This window comes from Bos javanicus, chromosome 28 (genome assembly GCF_032452875.1).
Source record: "Bos javanicus breed banteng chromosome 28, ARS-OSU_banteng_1.0, whole genome shotgun sequence".
NCBI classification, from domain to species: Eukaryota; Metazoa; Chordata; class Mammalia; order Artiodactyla; family Bovidae; genus Bos; species Bos javanicus.
Window position 1 is genome coordinate 3238372 of NC_083895.1, and position 25269 is coordinate 3263640.

A 25269-nucleotide genomic window follows, 5' to 3' on the forward strand; every position below is an offset into this window, starting at 1 on the left:
ATTAACAATTTTTCTCTGCTTTGTGGTTTTATTGATGGAGGATTTTCATCATCTGAAATGTTATGATTCATCTTATAAGAAATATATTTTCTTCTTTGCAGTAGCTTTTTATGCAGTTATTTTGATGTTTTAGTGTTACTAGGCATCCTGATACAGGGTTCATGGTTCTAGAATGCCCTCTTCTCTAGACTGTTGTTTAGTCGCTAAGTCATGCCTGATTCTTTGGCAACTCCATGGACTGGCTCCTCAGTCCACGGGATTCCCCAGGCAAGAGTACTGGAGTGGGTTGCCAGTGCCTTCTCCAGGGGATCTTCCTGACCCAGGGATAGAACCTGTGTCTCTTGCATTGGCAGGAGGTTTCTTTACCACTGAGTCACTTGGGAAGCCTCTTTCCTCTGCATACTGAAGTGCAGTTTTTAATAGATAACCACTCCGAGGGAGGGATTAGTTGTCATTTATTTCTGTGGGATCCTTAATTTTCCTTTTTCAGATCCTTTTTTTCCTTCACTACCAGATCTCCAAAGGGCACTGCCATTTCTCTATTTATCTGACACTTCCCAAAACCAAGGCTTCCTCAAGCCTGCCACATCCTGTCCCATTCTCTTTCAGACCTCTTCCCTTGTCCAGTCAAGTACCCAACCTGTGTTCAGTGTTTAGTTCTTGGGGTTGGACTTGCTCTTCATAGAAGGATTTAAGCCTGGGTTACACTTAAATCCTTGGCAACAGTGGAGGGAGCTCTGTTGGAATTTTATGTCTTTTCTTTATTCTTTTCTTTATTACTTCTTTATTTAAGAAGTACTTTGAAGGTCAGTTCATGGCATTCACTGTCACAGTAGAGCTGAAGGCTTGTTTGTGTTTGTGTTTTATTGAGGATGTGAGTCGAGATTCAGATGCAGACAGCTGCCTTTATCCTCTGAACTGGGCAGCTCCTGGAATCCCTTTTCAAATATTAAGCGCTAAGTAACATTCTTTCTTTCCTAGGAACACTGGAAACTTTGGTGTTGCAAGGGCATTGTCAAGGTTACTCAGATTCTGTTACAAGACAGATCTGGTCTTCTTGCATCTTTAAAGCTGTTACGTGTGCTGCCTCTTCTTTCTTCTAATACCGAAACAACCGTAAAGAAACGATTTTAAAAATACGTGTTGCCTTCCTTTTTCCTCATTTCGTGTTTACTTAAAAACGAAAAAGTAAACCCTGCTATTAAGCGCTCTGTTCATCCCCAGAAACATATTCCCTTGAAAAAACACCTCTCGGTTTCTGCCGCTAGGCCCCCACCTCTGCGTAAAGAAATAAATAAAATAGACACCTGGGGATTAGGGGTGTTTTTGCTGCAAGATTGGTAAAAAAAAAAAAAACAAACTGCAGTGAGCAGCAACCTAGTCGGGTCCTGGAGAGGGGATCTGCACCAAAAAACTCTGGTCGGTCGGCCAATAAGAGGGAGCCTGCCAGGGGTCTGGGGTGGTCCCAAAGACTGAGGACCGAGGAGGTTGTGCTTTCGGCCAGGCAGCGCGAGGAAGCGGTGACCCGCTGTCCCCGGTGTGGGAGCCTGTGTGTGTGCGCACGTGTGCGCGCCTTCTCCGGGGCCCCGGCGACCACCTGTCACTCACAGGGGTGGCCGGGCGGCGGCCGGCAGAGGCACTCCCCGTGGGGCACCCGAGCCGCCGCCGTGGAGACGCGGTAATCCCCTCCTCTGCCCCCGCCGGGCCCCCGCAGCCGCCGCCGATTGGTCGCCCTTTGCTCCCTGACCCCCTGGCCGCCTCCGCGACTGCTGCTTCCTGCTCGGGCCCCGCGCGGCGCTCCCGGCCGGGGCGGAGCTCGGGCGCTGGGCGCGCGCCGCCTTCGCCGCCAGCCGCGCCGGAGGAGGAGCCGCCGCGCCCTTCCCCTTCCTCCGCTCCTCCCCGGCCCGCGCCCGCCGCGGCCCCAGGCAGACTCGCGAGCAGCGGCCGCGGCCGGCGGCCGAGTCGGGAGGATGCGGCGGCGCTCGCGGATGCTGCTCTGTTTCGCCTTCCTGTGGGTGCTGGGCATCGCCTACTACATGTACTCGGGGGGCGGCTCCGCACTGGCCGCGGGCGCGGGCGGCGGCGCCGGCAGGAAGGTGAGTGGGGTGCCTGCCCGCGGCCCGGCCCCCGGAACCCCCGGCGCCCATGCGCCCGGGCCCCGCCGCCGAGGCCCCTCGCTCGGACGCACCGCCGGGGACCGAGGGGTTTCCTGGTCCCTCCTGCCCTTCTCCGCCCGGATCTCGGCTCTGGCCATCCGCCCCCGCCTTGGGCCTCGCGACCGAGTCCCTCGGGCTGGGGGCGCCGCCGGCCGCTCGGTGCTCTCCGGGCTCGGGAGGGGGCGACCCCGCGCAGCTCCAGGGGCTGGGGTCGCTGACGCCTCTAGTCGCCCCCTGTCCCCGCTCTCTGCTCCTCTTAATTTGAGTGTCGTCCGGCCGCCGGGAGCCCAGTCCCCTGCGGTGAGAAGTTTGGGGGTGAGAGTATTGGGAAGCACAAAAGGGGGTGGGGGGAAGGGAGAGAGGCGGCTGCCTTTCCAACGTGTCACGTACCTTGGGAGAGAGGAGTCCAAGTTTCTTTTCAGCCCTTTGAAACCAGCCACTGCAGCCCCCCTACCTCCCCCTCTTCGCCACGCCGCGGGGAGGGGGCAGTTCTGGGTCTCGGCCCTCTTCCCCTGGGGGCGGGGGCGCAGCCAGCCCCGCGCCCGACGGAACAGACCGCCCTGGCGGTGCAGGCGGAAGGCCCCCGCGCCCGGGTGAGGCCGGCCGCCCACACCCCCGACGGTCCCCTCCCTGCCCCGGTGCTCGCCTTGACCGGCTCGGCCGGCCCTTCAGCGCGGCCCCCGGCGCCCGCATTTCCCAGCCCCTCGCTCCTGTTCAGTGGGGTGGTCCTTCTGCTGAGTGTGTTCTAGATGGGTTCCAAGGGCCGAGGGGTTGGGCCGTGGGGACCGCGTGAGCCGCTCTGCACAGCCAGCCGCTCTAGGAAGGAAATGGACCGCCTAGGGCGCCTGGCCTTGCGATCCTGCTGGGAGAGCGGGGCTCTGGGCGGTGCGCATGCCGCCAGCGGGGTTTGTCGTGTTTGGCAACTACCAGGCTTTGAAAGTGACCCCACATCGTGTAACCCCTATAGTGTGACGTTTAGTGTCAGCGCAAATCCAGGAAATTCTGAGTTAATGAAGGTGGACCATGGGTTGAACTGGAACCAGAGAATGGTATCCAGGAACAAGCAAGACGCTAGTAACTGGATGAAGAGACTGTAGCCTTAAAGTCAGACCGTAAATGTCAACGCTGAGGCCTGGCTACTTCAGAGGTTTCCTTCTGTCCGTCCTTCTTTCCTTCATTCTCAGCTGAAGGTATTAGATGGAAACAGGTGTCTTATTTGATTCATGGTAAATTTCTTAGGCTATATCTAGAGGGGCAAAAAGGAAAAGTCTTCTCATGTGCAGAATTGGCCTAGCTTGTTTCTGAGCTGACAGGTTCTCTTAGCTCTATCTTTTCCCTATTTTAATCCAAGAAACTGTTATTTAGCTAATGGAGTTTGTTCATCCTTGAATGGTAAAGAGCGGTGCACCCTTGAAAATTGTGGTCATATTAAACTGGAATTATTTCAAAAACTTTGCTTCCCAGCAAACGGTGCTTTTGCAGGTCCATGTAGCCTGGTGTGCTGGTGAGACCTGGCAAAGCTCCCTGCCTTTCACGTGAGAGAAAACCAAATACACAAGTCTTGCTTTGTGATCCCCTTTCCTTGGTCTGCAGCTTTCATTAGCACATGCGATTGTAAACAGCAACAGGGTGGCATTAGCATCTGGAGAGGTTGACTTCTCCCTGGTGGGCTTCAGCTGGTGGATGGTTTTTGAAGGGTCTTCCAGTTGATCCTTAAAAAAAAAAAAAAGTAATAGTCCTAGAACTCCTTGTGGGCAGGCGGCAGTAGGAAGCTTCAGAGACCACATAGAAAAAAATGTGGGAAATGAACAGTTGTACATGGATTGATGATTTTGGGATTCTATTCTTTTTGTCAATGAACCATAAAATTTAATCCTGGCCCTTAGAATGGTTTGGCAGTTCGTCAGTTGAAGAAGAGTTGTGTGCATGGAATAGTTTTTGAAGTTGGAGAAGACTCGTTAACATAGCTTGGACTTGTATATTAAAGAGAACACCCTAAGACCGTTTCTGGAGGAGTCAATAGAACCTGTGTCCTGAATTTCTTAGTCTAGAATCTAAATCTGCACGGTCTTTTCTCCCTCCTGAGTTGTTTCCATGGATTCAGAGACTAGAAAGTCTCTTCAAATTTAGTTCATCCTTGCGATAAAAGGAAATGTATAGATTTTCTGGCTTGTAAAATATGGGCATAAAACTGCTAAGGTAGTATGCATGTATAGGCAGAACTTAAATACTAGCTATAGTTTTTTAGGTGTAAGTGGACTTACATTTCTTCTCTCATTTTGTACCATTCAAGTCAAGGCTCTAATTAGTCAATTTCTCTTCACCTTGACATTTTCCACAGGGTACCAGGCTTCAGAATTAGCCTCGGGGGGGGGGGGGGTTGTTTGTCTGATGGGAGCCTGACTAGAGTTTCTGCTGCTTTAGCACCCGGCCCAGGCTTGTCACTGTGTGCCCTGCCTGTTGAACAACCCCTCTGAGGATGGTTATTCTCCATAAGGTGAAACCCAGAGAACCCACTCACCTCACAATGCAGGTTTAATCAACTCAGTAGGAGCAGAGACTGCCCTAATCAGGACTCAATGCTGAAGTTCAGTTTGTATGGTCAATACGACCTGACCATATGCACAAACCTGACCTTTGTGTGTAATATTGCTTGAAATTATATTTTATTTACTTTTGCATAGAGCCTTCCCTCCCCCCATATTTCTCTCTTTCCCCCAAATTGATGATTTGCACTTCAAGGATGCCTTGCCTTTGAGCATATTAAATACTTTAAAATTTTAATCATGTTAAGCCTCCTCTGGGCTTTGGTATGTTGGCATGATGGAGCTGCAGAGAAAGGAAGGGATTTCTGTTGGAATGAATGTACCTCTGGGTGAAGTGTGTCTCTTTTGGTTGGCGAGGGAAGGGTTTTCTAGTATGTGAAGAATGGTCTCTCCTGAGAGACAGAGTGTGTAGCCCAGGACCCATTGTGTGTGCTCCCACACCCTTGGGAGGCAGGGAAGGCATTCTCGTAGGGCCTGACCAGGGCCTGTCCTGGTCACTTCCCCTTGACTTTCCTCTGTGAGCGGGTGCTGCAGTCCCTGCCCTGAGGTCCAAGCTGGGCGCCTTTGGGTCAGGTATGGAGGGGGTTTCTAGGAGAGGGGTTGACCTCTTCTTAAGAGTACGGAGGGGCCTCACTTGGCTGGAGTGGGTACGTTTGTAGGGGAATATGAGAATGTACAATTGAAAGAGTTTGGGACTAAATCGTAAAGGGCCTTGAATGCCAAGCTGAGCTGACTTGTTGGTTCATTGTTTGATTGTCCATAGGGAACCACTGGTGTTTTTTGAGTTGGGCGGTAGACATTTAAGGAGAATGGCGTGGATCCATTTATTGGTACTAAGACTAGACTAGCTTTGTACCTCTTTCTGCTTAGTGACCTTTACTAATTTACCAAACCTCTCTGACCCTCAGTTTCCTCATCTTTAGAATAGGGATAGTTCTTATTGCTAAAGACTAGAGGCCCTTAGTAGCTGTTGGCAAATAGTAGGTGCTGAGTAGATGGTGTCTAGGGTTGGGTGCGGGGAGGGAAAAAGCCTAGGATCTTCTTGAAAATATATTGAACTGTCATCTTGTTCTTTAGAGGTTTTTTTTTTTTTAAGTCCTTCATCCATTCCTCCCAGGTTGATTTGGTTGGTTCATTTGGGCCGGTACCATGACCCTGAGTGACATCAAAGAGTACCTTTTTGAGAAGTGGTCTGGGCAACATGCCAGCTCTCTTGTCTGCAGCTGTGGTGTCAGAGTGGGGCTCCTGTCTGTGGGAAGCCACCAGGAGAGTGGGTGCAGGACATATCTTTCTTTGGTGGTTGTTTAAACCAGTGGAGTGCCGCTGATTGTGTCCCTAAGTGGGGTTCCTGTGGTGAGGACGCCGGTCCCCCCCACAACCAGGCTCTAGGTGCCCCTTTCACCCTCCGCCTGCAGGCTTGCTCCTCCTGGCAGGAGGGAAGGTGGCTGTCATCACCCACATGTGGGAGGTGAGGCGGAACACAGTGGCTGCCGCGTGCTTTCATGTACATCAGCAGATCTGTGAGCATGTCCATGAGGGGTTGAGAAGGAGACCCAGGCCACACCCTGCCAGCTAGTCAGCTAAATTCCACTTGAAAGGAGGGTTTGGAGTTGAGATCCAGCATGCAGGAGTTGGGGAAAGCCACTGTACAGCCAGAGAATCTGAAAAATGGCAAATCTGACAAAGTTTCTCTAGGGAAACTTTTTTCTAAAGAAAATATTAGTGTCACTCCTCTGGAGCGCCTTGGGGCTCACACATGACAGGAGCAGGCTGTGACCGATGGCGAGAGCTGAGGGGCTCTTTCCCCAGCCCCCTGGTGAGAGTAAGAGAGCCCACTGTCCCCAGCATGGAGCAGGCTGGCTTGCCTGGGCTCCATCCGGACCCCAGGGTGGGCTCGGGGCGCCTGGGGAGCTGTTAGTGTTGTGTGGAGGCTTCAGGCCCCTTTTGAGTCTCCCATCCCAACTTCTGATGAGAGGTGGGTCTCCTGTTTGGATCAGGGGAAGGGGTATTTGAGAAGAGGTCAGAAGGAAATGCCAGCCCACTCCAGCATTCTTGCCTGGTGAATCCCAGGGGCGGTGGAGCCTGGTGGGCTGCCATCTATGGTGCCACACAGAGTCGGACACGACTGAAGTGGCTTAGCAGCAGAGCAGCAGAAAAACAATTGGGGTGGGGCAAGGGGAGACGTATATATAATTATGTATATGAAACTATATATTGTTTATAATTACGTGATTTTATATACACACACACACGTTCACACTCACAATTTATTGTTGCTGCCATTCATGTTTCTGACATCTCTAGGGATTGAGAAGTCACTTTGGGAAGATGCTGATTTCAAGACAGGCAGTGCCCTGCTGCCTAAACCTCTAGCAAATCCAGTGGCATTTGGCTTAGTGGAGGGAGGTGGTAGGCTGCCTGGGGCAGAGACCAGGCACACACAGGAGCTGACTGCCAGGTTCTGGCCAAGATCCTGAGGAGAAGGCAAGGTGTTCTGGGAGAAATCTGTGAACTCTCCTAGTGACCCAGCAGAAATTATGGGGTGAGAAAACAGCCCAAACTGGCCAAGCTCACGCCCCCTGTTTGTTCTTCCTCTTTTCTCCCCATGACCCCTGTCCCTAAGGACAACCATGGCAAGGGCACAGAGGCTGGGTCCAGGAGGCCCTGCATTGGGGGTGGATCAGGGAGCAGGGGTCCCGAGGGAAGAGCGGGGCAGGTAGGGGCAGAGGGGCTCCAGAGAGGGGTGCTCATTTAACATCCATATGGAAGGCTCCCACCATCATGAGCTATGTGACATGGCCATGGGTGTCCTTAGATACGCTGAGCATGGCTCCTGGAGAGACACTGCTTCAATCAGAGCAAGTGTTGGCCCAGCCTTTACTGCCCTGACCTGAAGGGTGGCCTCCCCTTGAGGAAGCCTTTGATTCCAGGTTGCTGCTGGGAATGCCTGTCCCACCACTGTGGCCTTGCATCCTCGCCACCGCGCTGCCTTATGGTGTGGTTCTTTCGGGAGGACCTCCCAACACCTCCTCTGACGCCGCCTGGGTGGGACCCGGCATAGACGGGGAGCCCTCCTCCATGGGGAGAGTTATGTCGAGCGTGTTGGTGCCAGCCTCCTACAGACACTCCTGCACTCCAAGTAGAGTTGACCTTGTTTTCCTAAGTGTGTGAGGATGCTCTGACCTTGGCCACGCACTTGACCTGAAGGATGAACCCCCAGTATGGAGGTTCTAGTAAAATTTGTCCAGTTTATCTGTCCAGTCAGGAAGGAGAGCCTCTCCCACAGGCATAAAGAGCCAACAAGTCGTTCCCTGAGGAGCACCGCCCTCTCCACCTCCCGAGCCCAGGCTCCTGCTTGCATCTGCCTCCTACAGGGCAGACTGAGGCACTGGGCATTTCTGCATTTAGTCATGACCAGTATTATAGGCCCAGGAAGCAAGTGTCATTTTGTACAGATTGGGTTTCTTAGCATGCCGGGACAAAGATGGCAATGATTCATTGTGGCTGGATTTGAAAAAAACAAAACCATCACATGGAATCTCACTCCTGGCCTTACATTCCAATAGCTTCTCTCGGCTCTGGGAGTCCTGCGCCCCTGCCCCCACTCTTACAGGGGCTACCTGGTCACTTGTGACTCAGCCTGCCCTTGGTCTGCCCACCTGGCCTCCCAGCGCCTCCCACTGACTACCTGGTCCTGCCTAGTGACTCTCTGAGAGGAGGAGTGGCCTGGGCACCAGGGAGAGAGTTGCTGAATTTCCAGAGCCCAAACGAGGACCAGCATTTTGGCAGGGATGGGGACGCCTGGGGGCAGTGGTCACTCTAATGCAGGGCCCCTCAGCCTTGACACAGTTGGCATTTTGAACCAGATGACGTTTGTTGGGGGCAGGGGGCTCTCCTGTGCACTGTCGATATTTAGCAGCTTCTGCTGGATGCTCGTGGTACCACCCTTCTCAGCTGTGACCATGTCGACAGGCCTTACCAGGCATTCCAGGGGACAGGTTCGCCCTCACTTAAGAACTGTGGTCAGTATGAACTTGATTTTTTTTTCTCCCTGCGGGGTGGGGCCCTTGCTTTCCAGGCTTCCTTCATGCACTGCCAGTGCCCAGATCCTCTGATGGTGGGAAGTTCCTGGAAGGTGCTCTAGAGAGGATGCACCCCCAGCAATACTCCACAGGAGGCCATTCCATTTAGCTCCTTTCTCCGTCCTTACCATTTGCTGTGTGAAATGTTTCCCGTGTTCTTGTCCTCAGGCCTCTGTCTGTCCTGAAGTCTCTGCTGCCTGTTGGCAGGAGCAGACACGAAAACAGCCTGTGGGCCCTTTCATCGATTCTTCTGATGAATATTGCTTGAGACTTGCTGTGTGCCAGGCACTCCTCGGTGTTTGGGCTATAGCAGTGAATAGAACCGCAGAAGGCAATGGCACCCCACTCCAGTATTCTTGCCTGGAAAACCCCATGGATGGAGGAGCCTGGAAGGCTGCAGTCCATGGGGTCTCTGAGGGTCAGACACGACTGAGCGACTTCACTTTCACTTTTCATTTTCATGCATTGGAGAAGGAAATGGCAAGCCACTCCAGTGTTCTTGCCTGGAGAATCCCAGGGACGGGGGAGCCTAGTGGGCTGCCGTCTATGGAGTCGCACAGAGTCGGACACGACTGAAGTGACTTAGCAGCAGCAGTGAGTAGAACGGAGACATCATCTCAACCCGTGGGAAACTTTCACCTGGGGGGCAGTGGGACCAAACACGGTGATAGGTAGTGAAAAGACGTAGTGTGAGAAGGGGCTGAGTGCAGAGGAGAGAGGGGCGCCCCCAAGGGGTCAGGGGCCAGGGAGGGCCAGTTGCAGGAAACAGAGGGGCTGGTGCCTGCAAGCTGCAGGTTGAACAGGTTTGAGCCAAGACCCAGAGCAGGAGCAACTCTAGCTTCAGTGTCTGACCTGTTGGGTGCGCTCTCTATGCCTTGATTTCCTTTGCTAAATATTGAGCCTGTTTTCTTTCTGGGAATCTGTGGCCTCTGGTCTGTCAGTGGTGGAGTTTCCTCTATCCTGTGGCAAGGTCAGGTCTTTCGTTCTTTTTTAAAATTTTTATTTATTTTTAATTGAAGGATAATTGCTTTACAGTATTGCATTGGTTTCTACTGAACAGCAACATGAATCAACCTTAGGTTTGTTTACCCATGTCCCCTCCTGCTTGAACATCCCTCCACCTCTCTCCTCATCACACCCCTCTAGGTTGTTAGGGAGCTGGTTTGAGTTTCCTGAGTCATTCAGCAAATTCCCATTGGCTGTCTATTTTACATATGGTAATGTATGTTTCCAGGTTCTCTCTCCATACCTCCCACCCTCTCCTTCTTCCCCCCAGCTGTGCCCACAAGTCTGTTCGCGATGTCTATGTCTCTGCTCTGCAAATATCAGTACCATCTTTCTAGGTTCCATGTATATGTGTTGGTATTTGATAATTGTTTTTCTCTTTCTCGGGCCTTTCGTTCTTGTTCCTCAAGGAGTCCTGGGTGAGGAGTGTTCTTCTCCTGGTTAACACAGAGTGCACGCTCCAGGTCACCCTCTCCTGGTTAACACAGAATGCACGCTCCAGTTCACCCTCTCCTGGTTAACACAGAATGCACGCTCCCGTTCACCCTCTCCCGCCTCGGGCTGGAGAGCACGCTAGGTGCTGCAGGTTAATGTGTTGCTTGACTTTGTGGCCTGTGCTCATGCCACAGCCTTCGTGGTGTGATTTCTGAGCTCGTCTCTGCAGGGCTGGCTGAACTGGGTGAACATCCCCGTCCACTGTCAGGCTCACCACTCAATTAGTGGCTCCTTTGTAGAGTGGTCTCCACACACATCACCATTTAATGAGAAGTCCCGCTGGGCCCTGTGCACCTGCTCCTGTACGGAGTTTCCACTGGGATATAGTCTCTGTGAGTTGCTGTGGGTGGGGAGGCTTGTGGTTTTCTCATCTGCAGGAAATAGGAGGTTAGGGGCCTGCCTGTCCCCGGGTTTTGGAGAGGTTGTTCTTGGCAATGGGGTTGTGTTGAAGCACTGTGATCTATGATATTTGTAGGGAATAAAGTGGACATATGATTTCATTGCCTGCAGCTCCTTTAGGGAGTTCTCAAGCAAGAGCATCAGCCGCTTTTCATAGTAGTTATTGGCATTCATGAGGGGTCTTGAATGGGGTCTTGAATGCCTTGTTGGGGTATGGTGTGTGCTGTGCTGCCAACGTGTTTCTGGATGAAAAACCAGAACGTGGACATGGCTGCAGAGGAAAGGTCATTTTAAAGACTTCTGACTCAGGAGCCACCATTCAAGGTTTCTTCATCTCTGCATCAGGGGCTCGTCCAGAAAGGAAGCATGTCTCCTCCTGAAGGGTGCTGCTCCAGAAGGGGGACACACTTCACCCTGTGGGAACTTTAGGAGTAAAGGCCTGTGCTTTAGCGACACCCGTAAATGAATGCTGACTCCTGAGTGCGAAGATGTGTGACCATCCTGGATGCTGAGCTGATTGGCCTGGTGTGGGAGGCCTTGGAGTCATTGCCCTGGTCCTTCCTACCTCAGGGGCTACCCCACTGACCTAGATTGTGAGCTCTTGCTCTGTGACCTTCAAGGCTTGTCCCCTTTCTCCATTCCCTACTCACACTCTCCCACTCCCATCCCCCTGCACAGTAAGTGATGCACCTGTTTTCCTTCCTATCTCACTTCTGGTGACTACTGATGAGTCCCTGTGTCTGGAATATACCATTTTTTGTCAAATCTAAGATGCTCTTATTTGTAAAACCACTATCTTATGTACCACCTGGAAAGAAAAACAGTTTCCATTGAACTGTGACATGGTGGTTTCTTATCAGTTAACATTTTTATTTTCTACTTATTTAAAGAGCTCTTTTAGACTTAGACATCGATTTTTCCATTTATCACTCTTGTGCATAGATAAAAAGGAAAATATATGTGAAATACATCTTCCAGTGTCTGCTTTTTGCCTCAAAGATGTTTGTGTCTGTTTATCTGAGACAAGAGTCTTCTTCCTCTGTACCTCCAAGCTCTGGTGGACGCAGTGCTTCCTGAGGGCCCTGGGCTCTCACCGTCGCTTGGCATCACGTAGAGTTGGCCAACTTTTGACTCTTCTGGGAATTTTATCTAACTTCCCAATTCACCCTCCACTTCTGTCCCACTTGATTTTGTGTCTGGAGATTACATTGCTTTAGTATTGCTTCTGAAATTTTCTTCCAAGGCACTGGCCTGCATCCTGCAGACTCTGCTGTGGGTGGGTCTTATGTTGGAGCAAGTGCTGGGCATGATGGTGTGTTACGGCCCAGGGATAGAACTATCCCTATTCTAAAGATGAGGAAACTGAGGGTCAGGGAGGTTTGGTATGTTAGTAATGGTCATTAAGCAGAAAGAGGTAGAAGGCTACAGAGGCAGACATAAGATGTTGGTCACTGTGAGGTACACCTCAATCTCATGTCAGACTATGGAAATAAAGGGCATCTAAGAATTCATGATTAGAGCCTTTCTTTTTCTCATGTGTCAGTTACCTTCTTCTGTGAGATCCCAGCTCCAGGTCCTGGCCTTAATGAGGGGAAATGGTAGCCTCATCAAAATGTGTACATTTACATCTGTTCACTCCCAGTCCCCAGAATCCTTGTAAACTGAAGGACTTCCTGCTTTTTATTTTTTGAGAGATGCACAGTTGATGAGCACCTTCGAAAGGTTTTTGAGCATTTCTGGCTGCGAGGTACCCTGTTGAGTGCTGGGGTCTGTGGATGTGAACATGGTGTTCTGCCACCCTTTAAGTTCACAGTTGCTCACCAAAATAACTAGAGAAAGACCTAAGAAATAATAATTAGGGGTAAGTTGAATAGGGACTGGATAGTAGATGGAATTTAAGGCATCATTATTAATTTTATTTAGTGGCAGTAATGGCCATGTGGTTATGTTTTTTGAAAATTCTTACCTTTTCTAGATATAAACTGAAGTATTTACGGACACAGTGACACTACCACTGTTGAAAAATTGTGAGGGAACAAGATTGACTGAGTGTGTCATTGAATGACTGATGGGCACCCGGGGTTCATAATACTACTTTATTTTTGCCTACTTAGAAAATTTTATTTAAAAAGTTTAAAAATTTTGTATGTATATATAACTTAAATTAGCAAACCAGCAGAAAACTAGTAATTTAAAAAAAGGAAATTAAGACTTTGTAATACAGTCAGTGAAGGTTTCTACTCCCAGTTTCCAGTAGCTGTGTGGGGGGTGTGTGTGTGTGGGCGGCGGGGTGAGTTTCCCCTCCACCACCAGTCAGTGCCCAGACACCAGCTGGATGTCCTGCCATTCAGCCCAGTTCTGACACTGCCCACCTGGAAATGCATCAGGCCCTGTAGGCAAGGCCGCAGTCCCGCAGACTCCCCACGCCCCACACCCCCCTTCAGGTGCCAGTTGCAAGCCCAAACTGTCACCTGTGTTTCTGACCAACATGCTATAAATCAGAGGTTCCCATGAACCCCTTCTTGGGTTCAGTTAATTAGCTAGAGTAGAAAACCCATCTATTTACTAGATTACTGAATTGTTACAAACAATATTCAAGGATACAAGTTAAGTCAGGTGAAGAGACACGTAGCAGCAGCTGGAAGGTCCCAAACAAAGGTGCTTCTCCTCCTGGTGCTTGGGGCCCAGCCTGGTGGCACATGGACGTTTTCCAGTTCCCCAACCTGGAAGCTCTGCAGACTCCGTCCTTTTGGGTTTCTGGAGGCTTCACTCCATAGACACGATTGATCAAGTCATTGGCCATTGGTGATTGAGTCAAACTCCAGCCCCTCTCCCTCGAGGAAATCATGGGATGGGATTGAAGGTTGCACTCCTCTATTCATGGTTGATTCCCTTGCAACCAGCCCCCATCTGCAGGCACTTCCAAAGGCCTCCTTAGCCCAGCAGTGGTGGAAAGGAGCTTGTCGTGAGTAACAGGACAGCCATTTCACCTTGTAGATCAGAGGACAAGATACCAAGCAGAACAAAAGATGTTTCTGTGGCTCTTACTGCTCAGAAAATCCAAGGGTTTGGAGAGCTGTGAGTCAGAAATAAGGCCAAGGACAAAATATATATGAGAAATATATGTTTGTCATATGAATGACTAAAGTATATTTCTCATCAATTACAAAAACATAGTTAAAACACACATAAGCCTCTATATCTTTCTGTAATTTAGGAATACCCAGTGATGGTTCTTTTTAAAAGGATGCTTCAGAGGTCGCCTCAGACCCTGAATTGTCTACCTGTATCACCAGGAAACTATTCTTATGCTTGGTATCGTTTCTTCTCTAAGAATTCTCTGGAAATTGCTAGTTTTTTGTGAACCTTTTGATGGTAGAGTAGCAATTTAGGTAGTTTGGGAGACTGCTTACTTTTGGCCAGGTTGCTCAGTGGCCCAGAGATGCTGTCGCTCAGCAGCGTCTGGCGTGGATGTCTTACGACGCTGCCGACCCCTTCTTGTGCGACAGGCACCGGAGGGCGGAACACATGCCTATGCGTTCACTTATCGCAGGCAGCTTGCCTGCTGTCACAGGTGATCCACTTGAGCTGTGGTTGGTTTGGGAAGCCACGGTGGGAGACGTTTAATAAATATATAGTATTCCTTTTTGTTTCCCCCACAGGATATTATTGTGAAAGCCTCATGCTTTTCATTGTACTTGTATATGAGAGATTTTTGACAAATATATGATGTTGCATATTTTCTGTGGAGTATAATTCCTGGTGCTGCACATTAGTATCAGGGCTGTGGCCGAGAAGCCTGAAGCATTTTGAGCCGGGGGTCATCAGTCCTTCCTCCCTGCCTGTTTGCATGCCTCCTGCCCTCACACAGGCAGTGTTCTGTGGATGTAGCTGTGACGCAGCATGGCTAGAGCTGGAATGGTAATATTCCCAAAGCTGCCCAAGATTTGGCTCTAGGGAAGGTCGACTGCAGTCATGCTGGTCTCAGAACCGCAGTCCCGAGTCGCCAGTAGGTTACAAGTGGCAGGTTTCTGTCTCGCTGCTGCAAAGCTGCTGCTTCAGCCTGGAAGGTGCTGATTGCCTAGGCTGGTGATCACTCCTTAACCTTTACATCGCAAAGTGCTGATGTCAGGAGCCAGCCCAGGCTGTTCTTGGGTGGTCTGAGTTCCGGGCCTAAGGCTGGGCATCAAGAAGAAGGCATAGCTTGGCTGTCCAGACCTCACGGACAAGCCCGCAGAGGCAGATGAGGCCCCATGAGGCCTCCCTGTGCAGAGGCTGTTGAGGCTTGTCTTCTGTCTGTGCTTGCTGACTTAGGAGGCCCCCCATCAGTCTGCATTAAGAAGCTGTTATTTGGGTCTCTCTTGTTTTCCAAAGAAGCGGAATGTAGGTAAAGTATCCCCTCCATGGGCATGACTCCGACTTGGCGTGTAAGTGTTTATACTTAAGATAGAGTTTTCAGCTTAAAGAGTTTTTCTGCCTTACCCGTGGGGAATGCATGGTGGCATATTGCCCCAGAGGGATTTTCTGATCCCTGTTGGCCTGATACTCCTTCCTGCTATCCCAGGGGTGTTTGAAAGCCAAGCTTTCCTAGTCCTGGGAGAGTTTAGCTGAGGCTTCTGCGGGGAGGGGGGCTGCTGTGTGTGGGAGTCTGGACTGCCTGTGGGATGAATCTGGTGCCCCAGGCCCCCACGTGTTGGGTTGGAGGGGGTGGTTCTGCCCACTTGGCTGGCCGAGTTCCTGTGCCAGTGTCCACGTCTCTATGGGTAGCTGGGCAGCTTGACACACCTACACTGGGCAGATGGAGAGCATCCAGCTCACCCTGGCTCAGGGCACGGGTTTGGGGGGAGTCTGCAGGGAAGAGCCCAGGGTGATGCTGCCATCAAGCTCTTGGCTGGGTGGGTGGCTGACCTGAGCTGTAATGCTGAGAGGACCCACAGGATGTGTTGCCCAGGGGCCACTGCCTGGGTTTGAATTCTGGCTTCTCTAGTTGGTTCTGTAAACTCAGGCAAGATACTCAGCCCCTCTGTACCTCGGTTTCTGCATGTACCATCTTTCCTTGTTCAATTAGAGCGGGCCCTGGTAGCCACATCGTAAATGTGGATGTAAAGTCTCATGGTGTCAGGGTGGGAGGGGCTCGTGCCCTTGGCTGGCTGGGCCATCCTGTCATTGGCATCATCCGTCCCAGGCATCTGTGCCCACTGAGCCAGGCTGCCGACCACCTCCTCCCCCTGCCGCCCCCCCTGCCCACCCCCCCCCCCCCCACACACACACACACTGTTTCAGCCAAAAGCCTCCTTTCCAGGAAGCACCTCCGCCTGCATGGACCTTGTCTAGGGCCTTCTCCCTGGAAGGGAGGTGCGGACAGGGGTCTGCAGCCCTTGCCCCTCTAGTGAGGAAACAGCCCCGGAGAGGGTGGCTGAGTGCCTGGCAGGCCCCCCCGAGTCTGCGGAGGGAGAGGCAGCAAGCTGTGGGCCAGAACTTTGCCACCCCCCGCCCCCACCAGGACATTGTTTCCCAATTTATCCCTTAGTCTCATGTCTTTAAAAATCATACAAGGATGTGGTTTTTAACTACGTGACTGTGTAATTAAGTTTTAAAAACTCCTAATTGGCAACTGTTTTTTTCTATATCTTGAGCTATTATCTGAATACAGCATGTTATTTGAAAACTTTCCCACAAGATTTTAATTAGTAAGCATTCCTGTAGTCTCATTAGTTCAGTTTCTGACTTGCTTTTGAAACTAGGTGAGTGACAAGTGGCGACGAGTCAATAATCGCAGCAGACACCCCTGTGAGGGCAGGACTAGTTCTGTTGATTAGAACAGTGTACATGTGGTTTCTCTGATGCCTCTAATTAAGGTACCTTAGAACTAGACTGCAGATTAATAGACATGCTGTGTGATGATTTCAAGACGAGTGATCCACCTGGAAACGTGAACTTCGGTTATGGTAATCGAAGGAGGCTGGCTCTGATGTCAGACCTGGGTTCGAATCCTGCTGGTACTGCCTGTTACCCTCGCTGTGTTTGTCTGTGGGGAGGGAGCTGATAGAAATGAGTGAGTTGGTGGGGACGATGCTGGTGCAGATTAATGAGGGTTCCTTTAATTTCACTGGCATGTGTACTCACTGTTCTTTTTCACAGATGCTTCGGGGGCCACTCTGGGCTCCTCTGAGGGGCGGGGGGGCCTTGCTGGGAGCAGACATCCAGGTGGAGGGTAACTTCATGGTGTGAATTGGTGACTAGGATATGAATCAGGATGGAACCCCCGGGAAGACGCTCTCTGCCTTCTGTGTTCTATCTCCCTCTCTCGGGCCTGTGGAATCGCTGTGGACCTGGCATGCTTCATTTTTGCTCAAGTTGAAGTTTTGGTGCTGAGTGGGGCTAGATATGTCACGTTTGGATTACATTTGAAGATAGATATTGTAATTGGCCAAAGTGTAGTATACGTTCCCAGGGGCACCAAGAGCAAAGCAGACCTAATGGATTAATGGGCGTGATGGAGGAGCTGATGGGATGGTCATTTCATGGGTGTCTGGCTTCAAGTCCTGCCTTTTCAGTCCATAGACGTTCTGGCTGCCAGCTTCTCCTGAGGCTGTGGAGCTGACCCTCCTTGTGGGGTCCCCTTGCTCCATGCCCCACCCTTCAGTGTGAGCTGGGGGATGGTCTGGCTCTAATATCTTCTGTATTTCCTGTGTTACTTAATTACTCCAGGAATGGAGTGTTGGAGCTGTAAGAAGGAAGGTGTAGTTTTAGGTCTGTACACGTAGATACAGTGGATGAAACCTAGAAACCTAGCCATTGCCCAAGCTGACAGCCGGGAATCCACATACACAAATCACATTTAAAGTACTAATTAGGGAGCCAGGATGAGGGAGCCGGGAGCCAGGCTACGAGGTGACTAAAGGTCACTGGCAACCCTCACGCTTGCAGCACATTAAAATGTTGTGAGATTTAAAATCCCATTTTAAGACACTGGTCTTTCCTTGAAAAAGCTGTCTTAGCTGTTAAGTGATACCCAGAGAACATAGACGAAGGTGGTCGGCATTCAGCATGTGGTTTCTTCTGACTGCTGGCTGGGGGCATGCTGCGTGTTTGCTTGGTGTCTCTGGGATGATTGGGAGCAGCTATAACTGCATGTGCTTGAAGATCCCCATGGCATCTCTCAGCCCTTCCCCTGTGCAGGGCCCCGCTGCCCCATCCTCTGATCTGTCTGTGACAGAGGGGAACAGTGCCTGAGACAAACAGGGAGAGGAGCCGGAGCCGTGGCTGGGCCTGATCTCTGCTCGACCAGCCCTTGAATATTGGGCCACGTGCGTGTGGAGTGGAGGGTCTGTATCTCCAGATCCTGCTGATCCAGCAGAGAATGGGGCTTACAGCCCCGCACCTTCCCGTGTCCCTCACCAAGTGCCACTGTTGACACCAAAACTCCCCAGCCAGCTGCACACTTGCATCCAGTAGACCAGCGGTCACCAAACTTTATGACACCAAGGACCAGTTTTGTGGAAGACAGCTTTTCCACAGACCAGGGGGATGCTAGCATTGGGGAGCAGCTGTAAACACAGGTGAAGCCTCTCTCATTTTGTCATTGCTGTGTGGCTCAGTTCCTCACAGACCAGGACCAGTGCTGGTCTGTGTCCTGGGGTCTGAGGATGCCTGTGGTAGATTGAGCATCTTGAGGGCCAGCACCTGCCCAGCTCCTCCCCTTCCAGCCCTCCTTCCTTCCAGAGATTCATCAGTAGCCAAGGTGTACCAGCCCAAGGGAGGCCACAGTGGGTGAGGCAGATGAGGGTCTGGGAACATGCATTCTGAGTGGGACTAGGGTTAGGGGCCACCAAGGCAGTGTCAGATAGCTCTACGGGGAGCTCCACAGAAGCTCATCAGAAAGGACTGAAGAGGGCATATTTGAGGGAGAACTAATGTCTAGAAGGGTATGCTGGAAGACTGTCCAGGCGTGGAGAGTGTCATGTGCAAAGGTCCTGGGGCCAGGTGAACTTGATGTGCTTGTACAGTGTAAAGCAGAAGGGTCAGCAAATGAAAGTGTGGTGGACAAGGGCCCCACAAGGTCAGAGAGTGCTCAGGGCATGGTTGCATTCAGGGATTTATCTGTGCCAGTCACCGTATTCCCTGCATGTGGCCTGGCACCCAGCACACTGTAGAGGCTGTGGTTGGTATTTTGTCAGCTTTAAGATGAGACTGAAATGGGTGGAGTCCTGGTGATGACAAGGGCCTTGAGCCTGGGCTCAGTGAAGGGTCTGCTGCCCTTGTGAGGTAGCCTGGCCCCTGCTTCCCTCTCCCTGGACTTGGCTTCTTCTCGGGGACTGACCCAGCCTGGCGTTGGCAAGTCACTGTGCCACTTTCATGCAAGTGAAAGCTTGCTCTTTGGTAACGTCTGTTGAAACGCATGATGCGACCTGTGAAGGGTTTGAAGTTGACCTCCTAAGTTCAGGGAGGAGCTTGGGTGCCCCAGATACGTGCTGAGTGACTGCTGAGGTTTGTCCACCTTTGTGAGTTGTAGAGAACCATTGATAGGATTTATTGCAGGGCTTGGTGTTCTGAGGATGTGACAGAAGACAAAATTATGTCCTCAATTATTTAGGGAGTTTGGAGGCACTGATGGCATCTGGAGTCATTGGAACAAGAATTCAGTGAGAGTGGATGCATATCACTACCCTGTGTTCAGCTGTGGTTAGTTCAGCAGTGGTTATTCTCCTAGTGCGTTGATGGTGGTAGTGGGGGTGGGGAGGGCGGAAGGCACAAATCAAGGGGAAGGTAGGGCAGCAGAGGAGCATAGGAGGGGGAAGACTTTGTGCGGCAGGACAACTCACACGATGGACACTGGGCTTTCTGTGTCTTACGTTTTTGGGGGTTTTCTTGTTGGTCAGGGAGGAAAACGAGTTGTGAAATGAGCAAGTTTCTTTGTGTGCTCAGAGATTTCTTTTCCTTTCACCCCTGCTCCTCCTCCTTCATTTCACCCCTGCACAGAACAGACTTTTGCAGAAATGAAGACTCAGTTGCAGCCTGGCTTACTGGGCAGGATCTCTAGGAGAGGTTCAGGGGTTGTCATTAGTAAAGGCTGTTTGGCACACAGCTGTCTTCCCAGCTAAGTGTCTGCCCCTGCAGTGCCTGGTGGAGCTGGAGCCTGGTTCCCTGAATCCTGTCTCAGCCCTCCTTCCTGCTGTGTCTGCACACAGCTGTCTTTTCAAGGCTCTGTCACCTCATCTGTGAGGTGGAGACAGAAGGCTTTCAGGGCCGTTACAAGGGTTAGATGAGGTGTTGCCTCTCAGGCACTTATCAACCCTGTGCCCATCAGTAGAAAGTGTTCTGTACATTGGGTGGGGGCTGTGGATGTACATGTGTGTGCATGCTTGCCCCTTAACTCAGCTGCTGGAAAGTAATTTTATGTCTGCAGCTACACACACACAGACTTGTGCACACACACGCAAACACATGCATGCATCTTTCCTTCTTCCTGGCCAAAAAAGGTGTACCTGGCACACTTCATTAGAAATGTGAAGTTGTTTTGTGGAGCTCAGCACATTTCCTTCCATCTCAGGGAGCAAGGTGTTTCACCTGTGAAGGTGCTGGCGGAGGTGGAGGTGGGGTTACACCTGGGCCCTGAGCAGGCCGTTTTGAACCCAGCACACCCAGCCCTGGGGAGCAGGGACCCGCCAGTTGGAGCATGCTTAGTGTTCATATTTTAAAAACTGTCTAATCTCATGACCAATGCTAACTACTGAATCTCACAAATGAAGTATTTGCAGAGTGAAGGGGTTTGCTTGTAGATTGCTCTTGACTTGCTGCATTAAAGGGAAATCTCAAGGATTGTTGTTTACAATAAAAGTAATGATCAGCATATATGGCAATTGTTTGGAGCTTAAAGGAAATGCAACCTCCTTCGGGACTGAATGAATATCAGGAGTGGCCTGAGGTTTTCAGTAGTTGAGCAGTCTTGGATTTCATTTTGCTATCTTACTTTAATCTAGGTGGGGTTGGTTTGTTTTCACTGTAGTTTTGAGGGAGGAGGTATGATTCTATGTGTGAGGGTCAGTGACCATGGGGATGTAATTCTCAAGGAAAACTGATCAAGTACCAGCTAATCGAAAGCATCAGGAACTTTTTCATGATTAGAGGACACAGATTGTCAGCCACTCGGGGGAAATGAACAAAGCCATGCCTTCCAGTCTGCTGTGGAATTGGTGGGTGATGCTCAGTGCCCTGCGCAACACCCTGACTGTTTCCCCACAGCCCTGCACGTGCCCATTTGAGTGAGGGCAGAGGCTCTCCATCAGGGACCCTTGCCCAGGAGCCGAGACCCTCAGGGAGCATCAGGTGGTGCAGGCTGGGACATAGGAGTTGGGGCGTGCCCATGCTTCTGAGGTTCCTGGACTTAGGCTGATTCCTCTGTTGGGGAATAATAAACTACATAGAGTTTACAGATGCTGGAAGTGGGTTCTCCAGGAGGAAGTTGATGTTTTGTGTCTGTTTTCTTTACTTCTGTACAATTATGTTTATCTAACACATTTGTGGAAACCTTTGAGGCTTATATGATTATTTTCTTCAAAAGCCCTGGTCAGTTTTTCAGTGTGTAAAGAGAGGCCAGTGAGCTATTTCAGGTAGAATTTTGACAGAGAATCACCCTGGGTCTCAGGATTTCATAGGTTTGGAAACTCAATGTTATTAGTTCACCTAGGAGGTTATCCACCAAAGTCTGGGGTTTCCATAAACCACAGCTGTAAACAGTTGGTAAATAAGGACAGCATTCATAAATTACTAATGGAGCTGAGCCTGGGTGAGAAGGCACATGTGCTGGGTGACAACTGTGTTCTCATAGGTGAGCTTCCCTCCCTCTGTGGAAGTTTGAGGAATCGGCCTTCACCCTTCTGGGGATATTTCTGTGCATGGAATCAATACCCTTTCCCTAGGGTGCTGAAGAGATTCATTTTTCAAAAAACTCAGTGTGCAGTGTATTTAACTGTTGTCTCAGCTCCAAGTCCTTGGAGACTCTGCTCTGTGCCACCAGAGCTAGGACTCTGCACTGCACATTTGTGCCCTGGGGGAGGTGTGGTCCAGGGGACAGCAGAGTGGGAGGCAGAGATTGGTCCTTCCTGTGGCTCCCTGCAGCCCCATGAACCCATCTCTGTTTCTGCTACCATGAAGACTCTGGTGTGTCCTTTCCCAGCATGGACAGAAACAGCCTCACTGCTCCCCACCCATCCTAGATACCTGTCACCAGCTGAGCAGCCTCCTTGCTCAGGGGTGGCCTCAGGCCCCTTCCTCGTGAGTTTGTAGGGCTCGCTAATTCCGCTTCTTCCCGGGTTCCCTCCATCCTGGGGTGGTGGCTGCTTTCTGCACTTGCCACCTGACTGATGCCTTGGAGTTTTCTTTGTGCCCTGTCAGTTACCTGCTCAACAACCTGATAAAGCCTCTATTTAAAAGCTTGTCCATTTTCTGAATTCTAGAAGTTGGATCCTGACTGTTGCACCTGACTTTCTTCTCAACATTCTTCAGTAATCCGTCAACAGAACTGTTTCCCCCCAAAATGTATTTTGCTGAATTATATCATAACCTATCTTACACTCCTTGGATTTTTTGCTTCAGTTTCTCAGCGAATCTGCGACTCTGTCTTCTCATCAGCTACATTTGTAGATCGTCGCCAGCTAGAGTGAGCGATTTCCTAGAAAGATTGCCACAGATGGCTCGTGTCAGTCATTCTTTTGGTTCTTTTTAGCTTTATTTTGGGAGGGTGACATTTTACAACCTTACCTCCAAATTCTGTGTCCATTACACAAGAGCTCTGAAATTTCCTTCCACTTTTAGATGATGGCTGTTGTGTACTTAAGCTATGTATACTTTTGAAAAGATTTGAGGTACCTTATCTGAAAAAGCATATTATGTGTAAATAGATTTGTTAAAGAGTTTAAAAATTTGAGGCCATATGATGGGGGGAGGACAGGGAGAAGGAGGAGAAGAGGATGAAGAAGGAAGTGTGAAGGGTGCCAGCTCCGAGTTTCATCCCCCAGTAAGTCCTGGGGTTGTTCCCATCTGTGTGAATCCGCTCTTCAGTGTAACCCTATGTAATCCCAGTGGGGATTGTCATCCCCATTGACAGCAGAGCCCCAGCCCCGAAGAATTGCCAAGTAGAGCTCCAGTGTGCGTGCTTCTCGGCAGGTCTGAGTCTTGGTAGCTGAAGCAAATGGAAACTGTGGTGGGTTGCATAGCTCTCATTTTCTAATAAAATGAAGCATTTCTTGTGAAAATTGACATGTTCTTAGCACACAGACTTGATAAGACTCTCATAGACTTCAAAAGACTCAAAGACTTCTAATCTCAAAGACTTTCCAATGAGAATAGACTCATTGGAAAAGACCCTGATGCTGGGAAAGATTGAAGGCAGGAGGAGAAGGTGATGACAGAGGATGAGATGGTTGGATGGCATCACCGACTTGATGGACATGAGTTTGAGCAAGCTCTGGGAGTTGGTGATGGACAGGGAGGCCTGGCGTGCTGCAGTCCATGGGATTGTAAAGAGCTGGACACGACTGAGTGACTGAACTGAACTGAGACTTCAAAGATCATTGAGCATCATAATGGATAGTGTCCGTTGTGGGAAAAGTTATTGAATACTAGGTGCTGGGATGCAGATGTGGCCTTTTATTTTGATCAGTTCCTGAAGCGGAGGTGGGAACCCCAGGTTGCGCTGTGTGAAGGCATGTCTGAGCAGAGGACGCGATGCCCCCTCCATGGCCAGACCTGCAGCTCTGACCTTATCAAGGGCGCATGGGCTGTGTCCCTCAGCCTCCAGTCACCTCACTCAGCAGGGACAGCATGATGTGTTGCTAAGAGGTCAGGCTTTTGAGAAGTGGATTTGAATCTGCCCTGCACCATTTCTGGCCATGTGAGATACTTAAACTCTCTAACCTTAGCTTCTCCACTTATTAAATGGGAGCAGTCTCAGCCTTACTGTACTTAGGATGGAATACGTGTGCTTCCCTCAGAACATCTAGAGAGTTTGGCTTAAAGGAGTTTATATGGTGAACTAAAGCTATCAGAAGAGGAGTAGTCAGAGCCAGACAGCTTAGGGAGGGGAGATGAGAGGGGGCTGTGAGGCTGACCCTGAATGTGGGTACAGGTGTCTGGCTCTTGTTTCCACGGGTCTGCATGGGGCTGCTGCTTCCCCCTTTATAGATAGGAACAGGCTGAGACACACACAGCCTGCCCTGCGTCAGGGGTGCCCACATCCATCAGCCTTCTGGAGGTGTCCTTGCCCAGTGGCCTTGGGGGTGTGACCCCAGGCTGGTGCGGCCCTGCTCTGAGAGGCCTGGCAGCTGCCCTTCATTCTCCTTGGAGCCGAGCTGCTGGGCTGTGAGATGTCTAGGTCACTCTGCTAGAAAAGGGAGGCTTGGAGCTGCCGCGGGGGGGACAGGCAGGCTGTGGTATGGGAGACTGGGCAAAAAAAGGGCCCTGTGCCTGCCAGGTGCCCACTCTGGTGCCCTGAGAGGCACTAAACCACTGCTGTGTTAGCCACTGGCTTCTTGCAGGAAGGTAGCTGGCTAGGCCACGTGTTGAAAGGTATTTGCCTTAGTCCCTCGTGTCACTGAGCTGAGCCAGCTCTTGCCCAGCTTGCTTTCCATCTTAAGACTATATGCCAGTCTGCATGTGTGGTGTCTTCTCACTGTGGAAAATAGTGCTGTTGCTAAATCATGTCTGGTTCTTTTGTGTCCCCATGGACTGTAGCCCACCAGGCTCCTCTGTTCATGGATTTTCCCAGCAAGAATACTGAGTGGGTTGCCATTTCCTTCTCTGGGGGTCTCCCCACAACTAGGGATCGAACCTGTGTCTCCTGCTTTGCAGACAGATTCTTTACTGCTCAGCCACCAGGGAAGCCCCTAGGATGTGCCAGGTTAGGTTGATCCATGGCAGAAATTTTTCCCTTTTAAGAGGATTTTAATTACTGAACCAAACGGGTTAAAGATGTACTATGTGTGATAATTATGACTAAAGAACTCCTGTTCATTGCAGATCAGTCATTTGCTTAAGTGATTTCTATGTGGTGTTTGTTAATATGTGAATCTTGTCACTGGAGGATTCAGAGGAGCAGGTAATGGCTGCTTATTGCTCAGGGCAGAAGGTGATGCCCAGGGCAGAAGGTGGCACCCAGGCCTCTAGTCCTCTCCCTCCCTCCCTCCTCTTGCTGGGACCTCTTTAATGTTTCTGCATTTGACCCTCAGCTTACTTGAATTTTTTTTCCATTAGGCAAATTAGTCCTTATTAATTCCCAATTAACTCCGGTTTTCTAGCCCTGGGGGTGCCTGGTTGAGAATTACTGTCCATGCTGAGTCTCCTTAATACCCCTTCATTTATTTCTTCTCAAAGATAGAATCGATTTGGTCTGAAATATGTGCAGTCACAGAATCAGAGAGACTTGAAAGCTCGAAGACATCTTTTCTTTTGGGTTTTAATTCACACAGAGGTCCTCCAGTTCAGTAAAGACGTTCCTTTAGCAACAGATGGTAAACAGATTCTGCAGAATGAGTAATTCCTTCATTTCTGTCTGAATGGTTTGTTTAGAAGCAAACAAAATGATTC

At 50.4% G+C, this 25269-nt stretch overlaps 1 protein-coding gene across 1 annotated transcript in view; it reads left to right on the forward strand.

Annotated features, from left to right (window-relative positions):
- Positions 1-1792: 1792 nt before the first annotated feature.
- GALNT2 (polypeptide N-acetylgalactosaminyltransferase 2) overlaps positions 1793-25269 on the forward strand; it is a 186564-nt gene continuing 163087 nt past the window's right edge. The window contains exon 1 of the mRNA XM_061404791.1: positions 1793-2096. Coding sequence (XP_061260775.1) covers positions 1971-2096 — 126 coding nt within the window. The 5' untranslated portion in view covers positions 1793-1970. The remainder of the gene's footprint in view (positions 2097-25269) is intronic.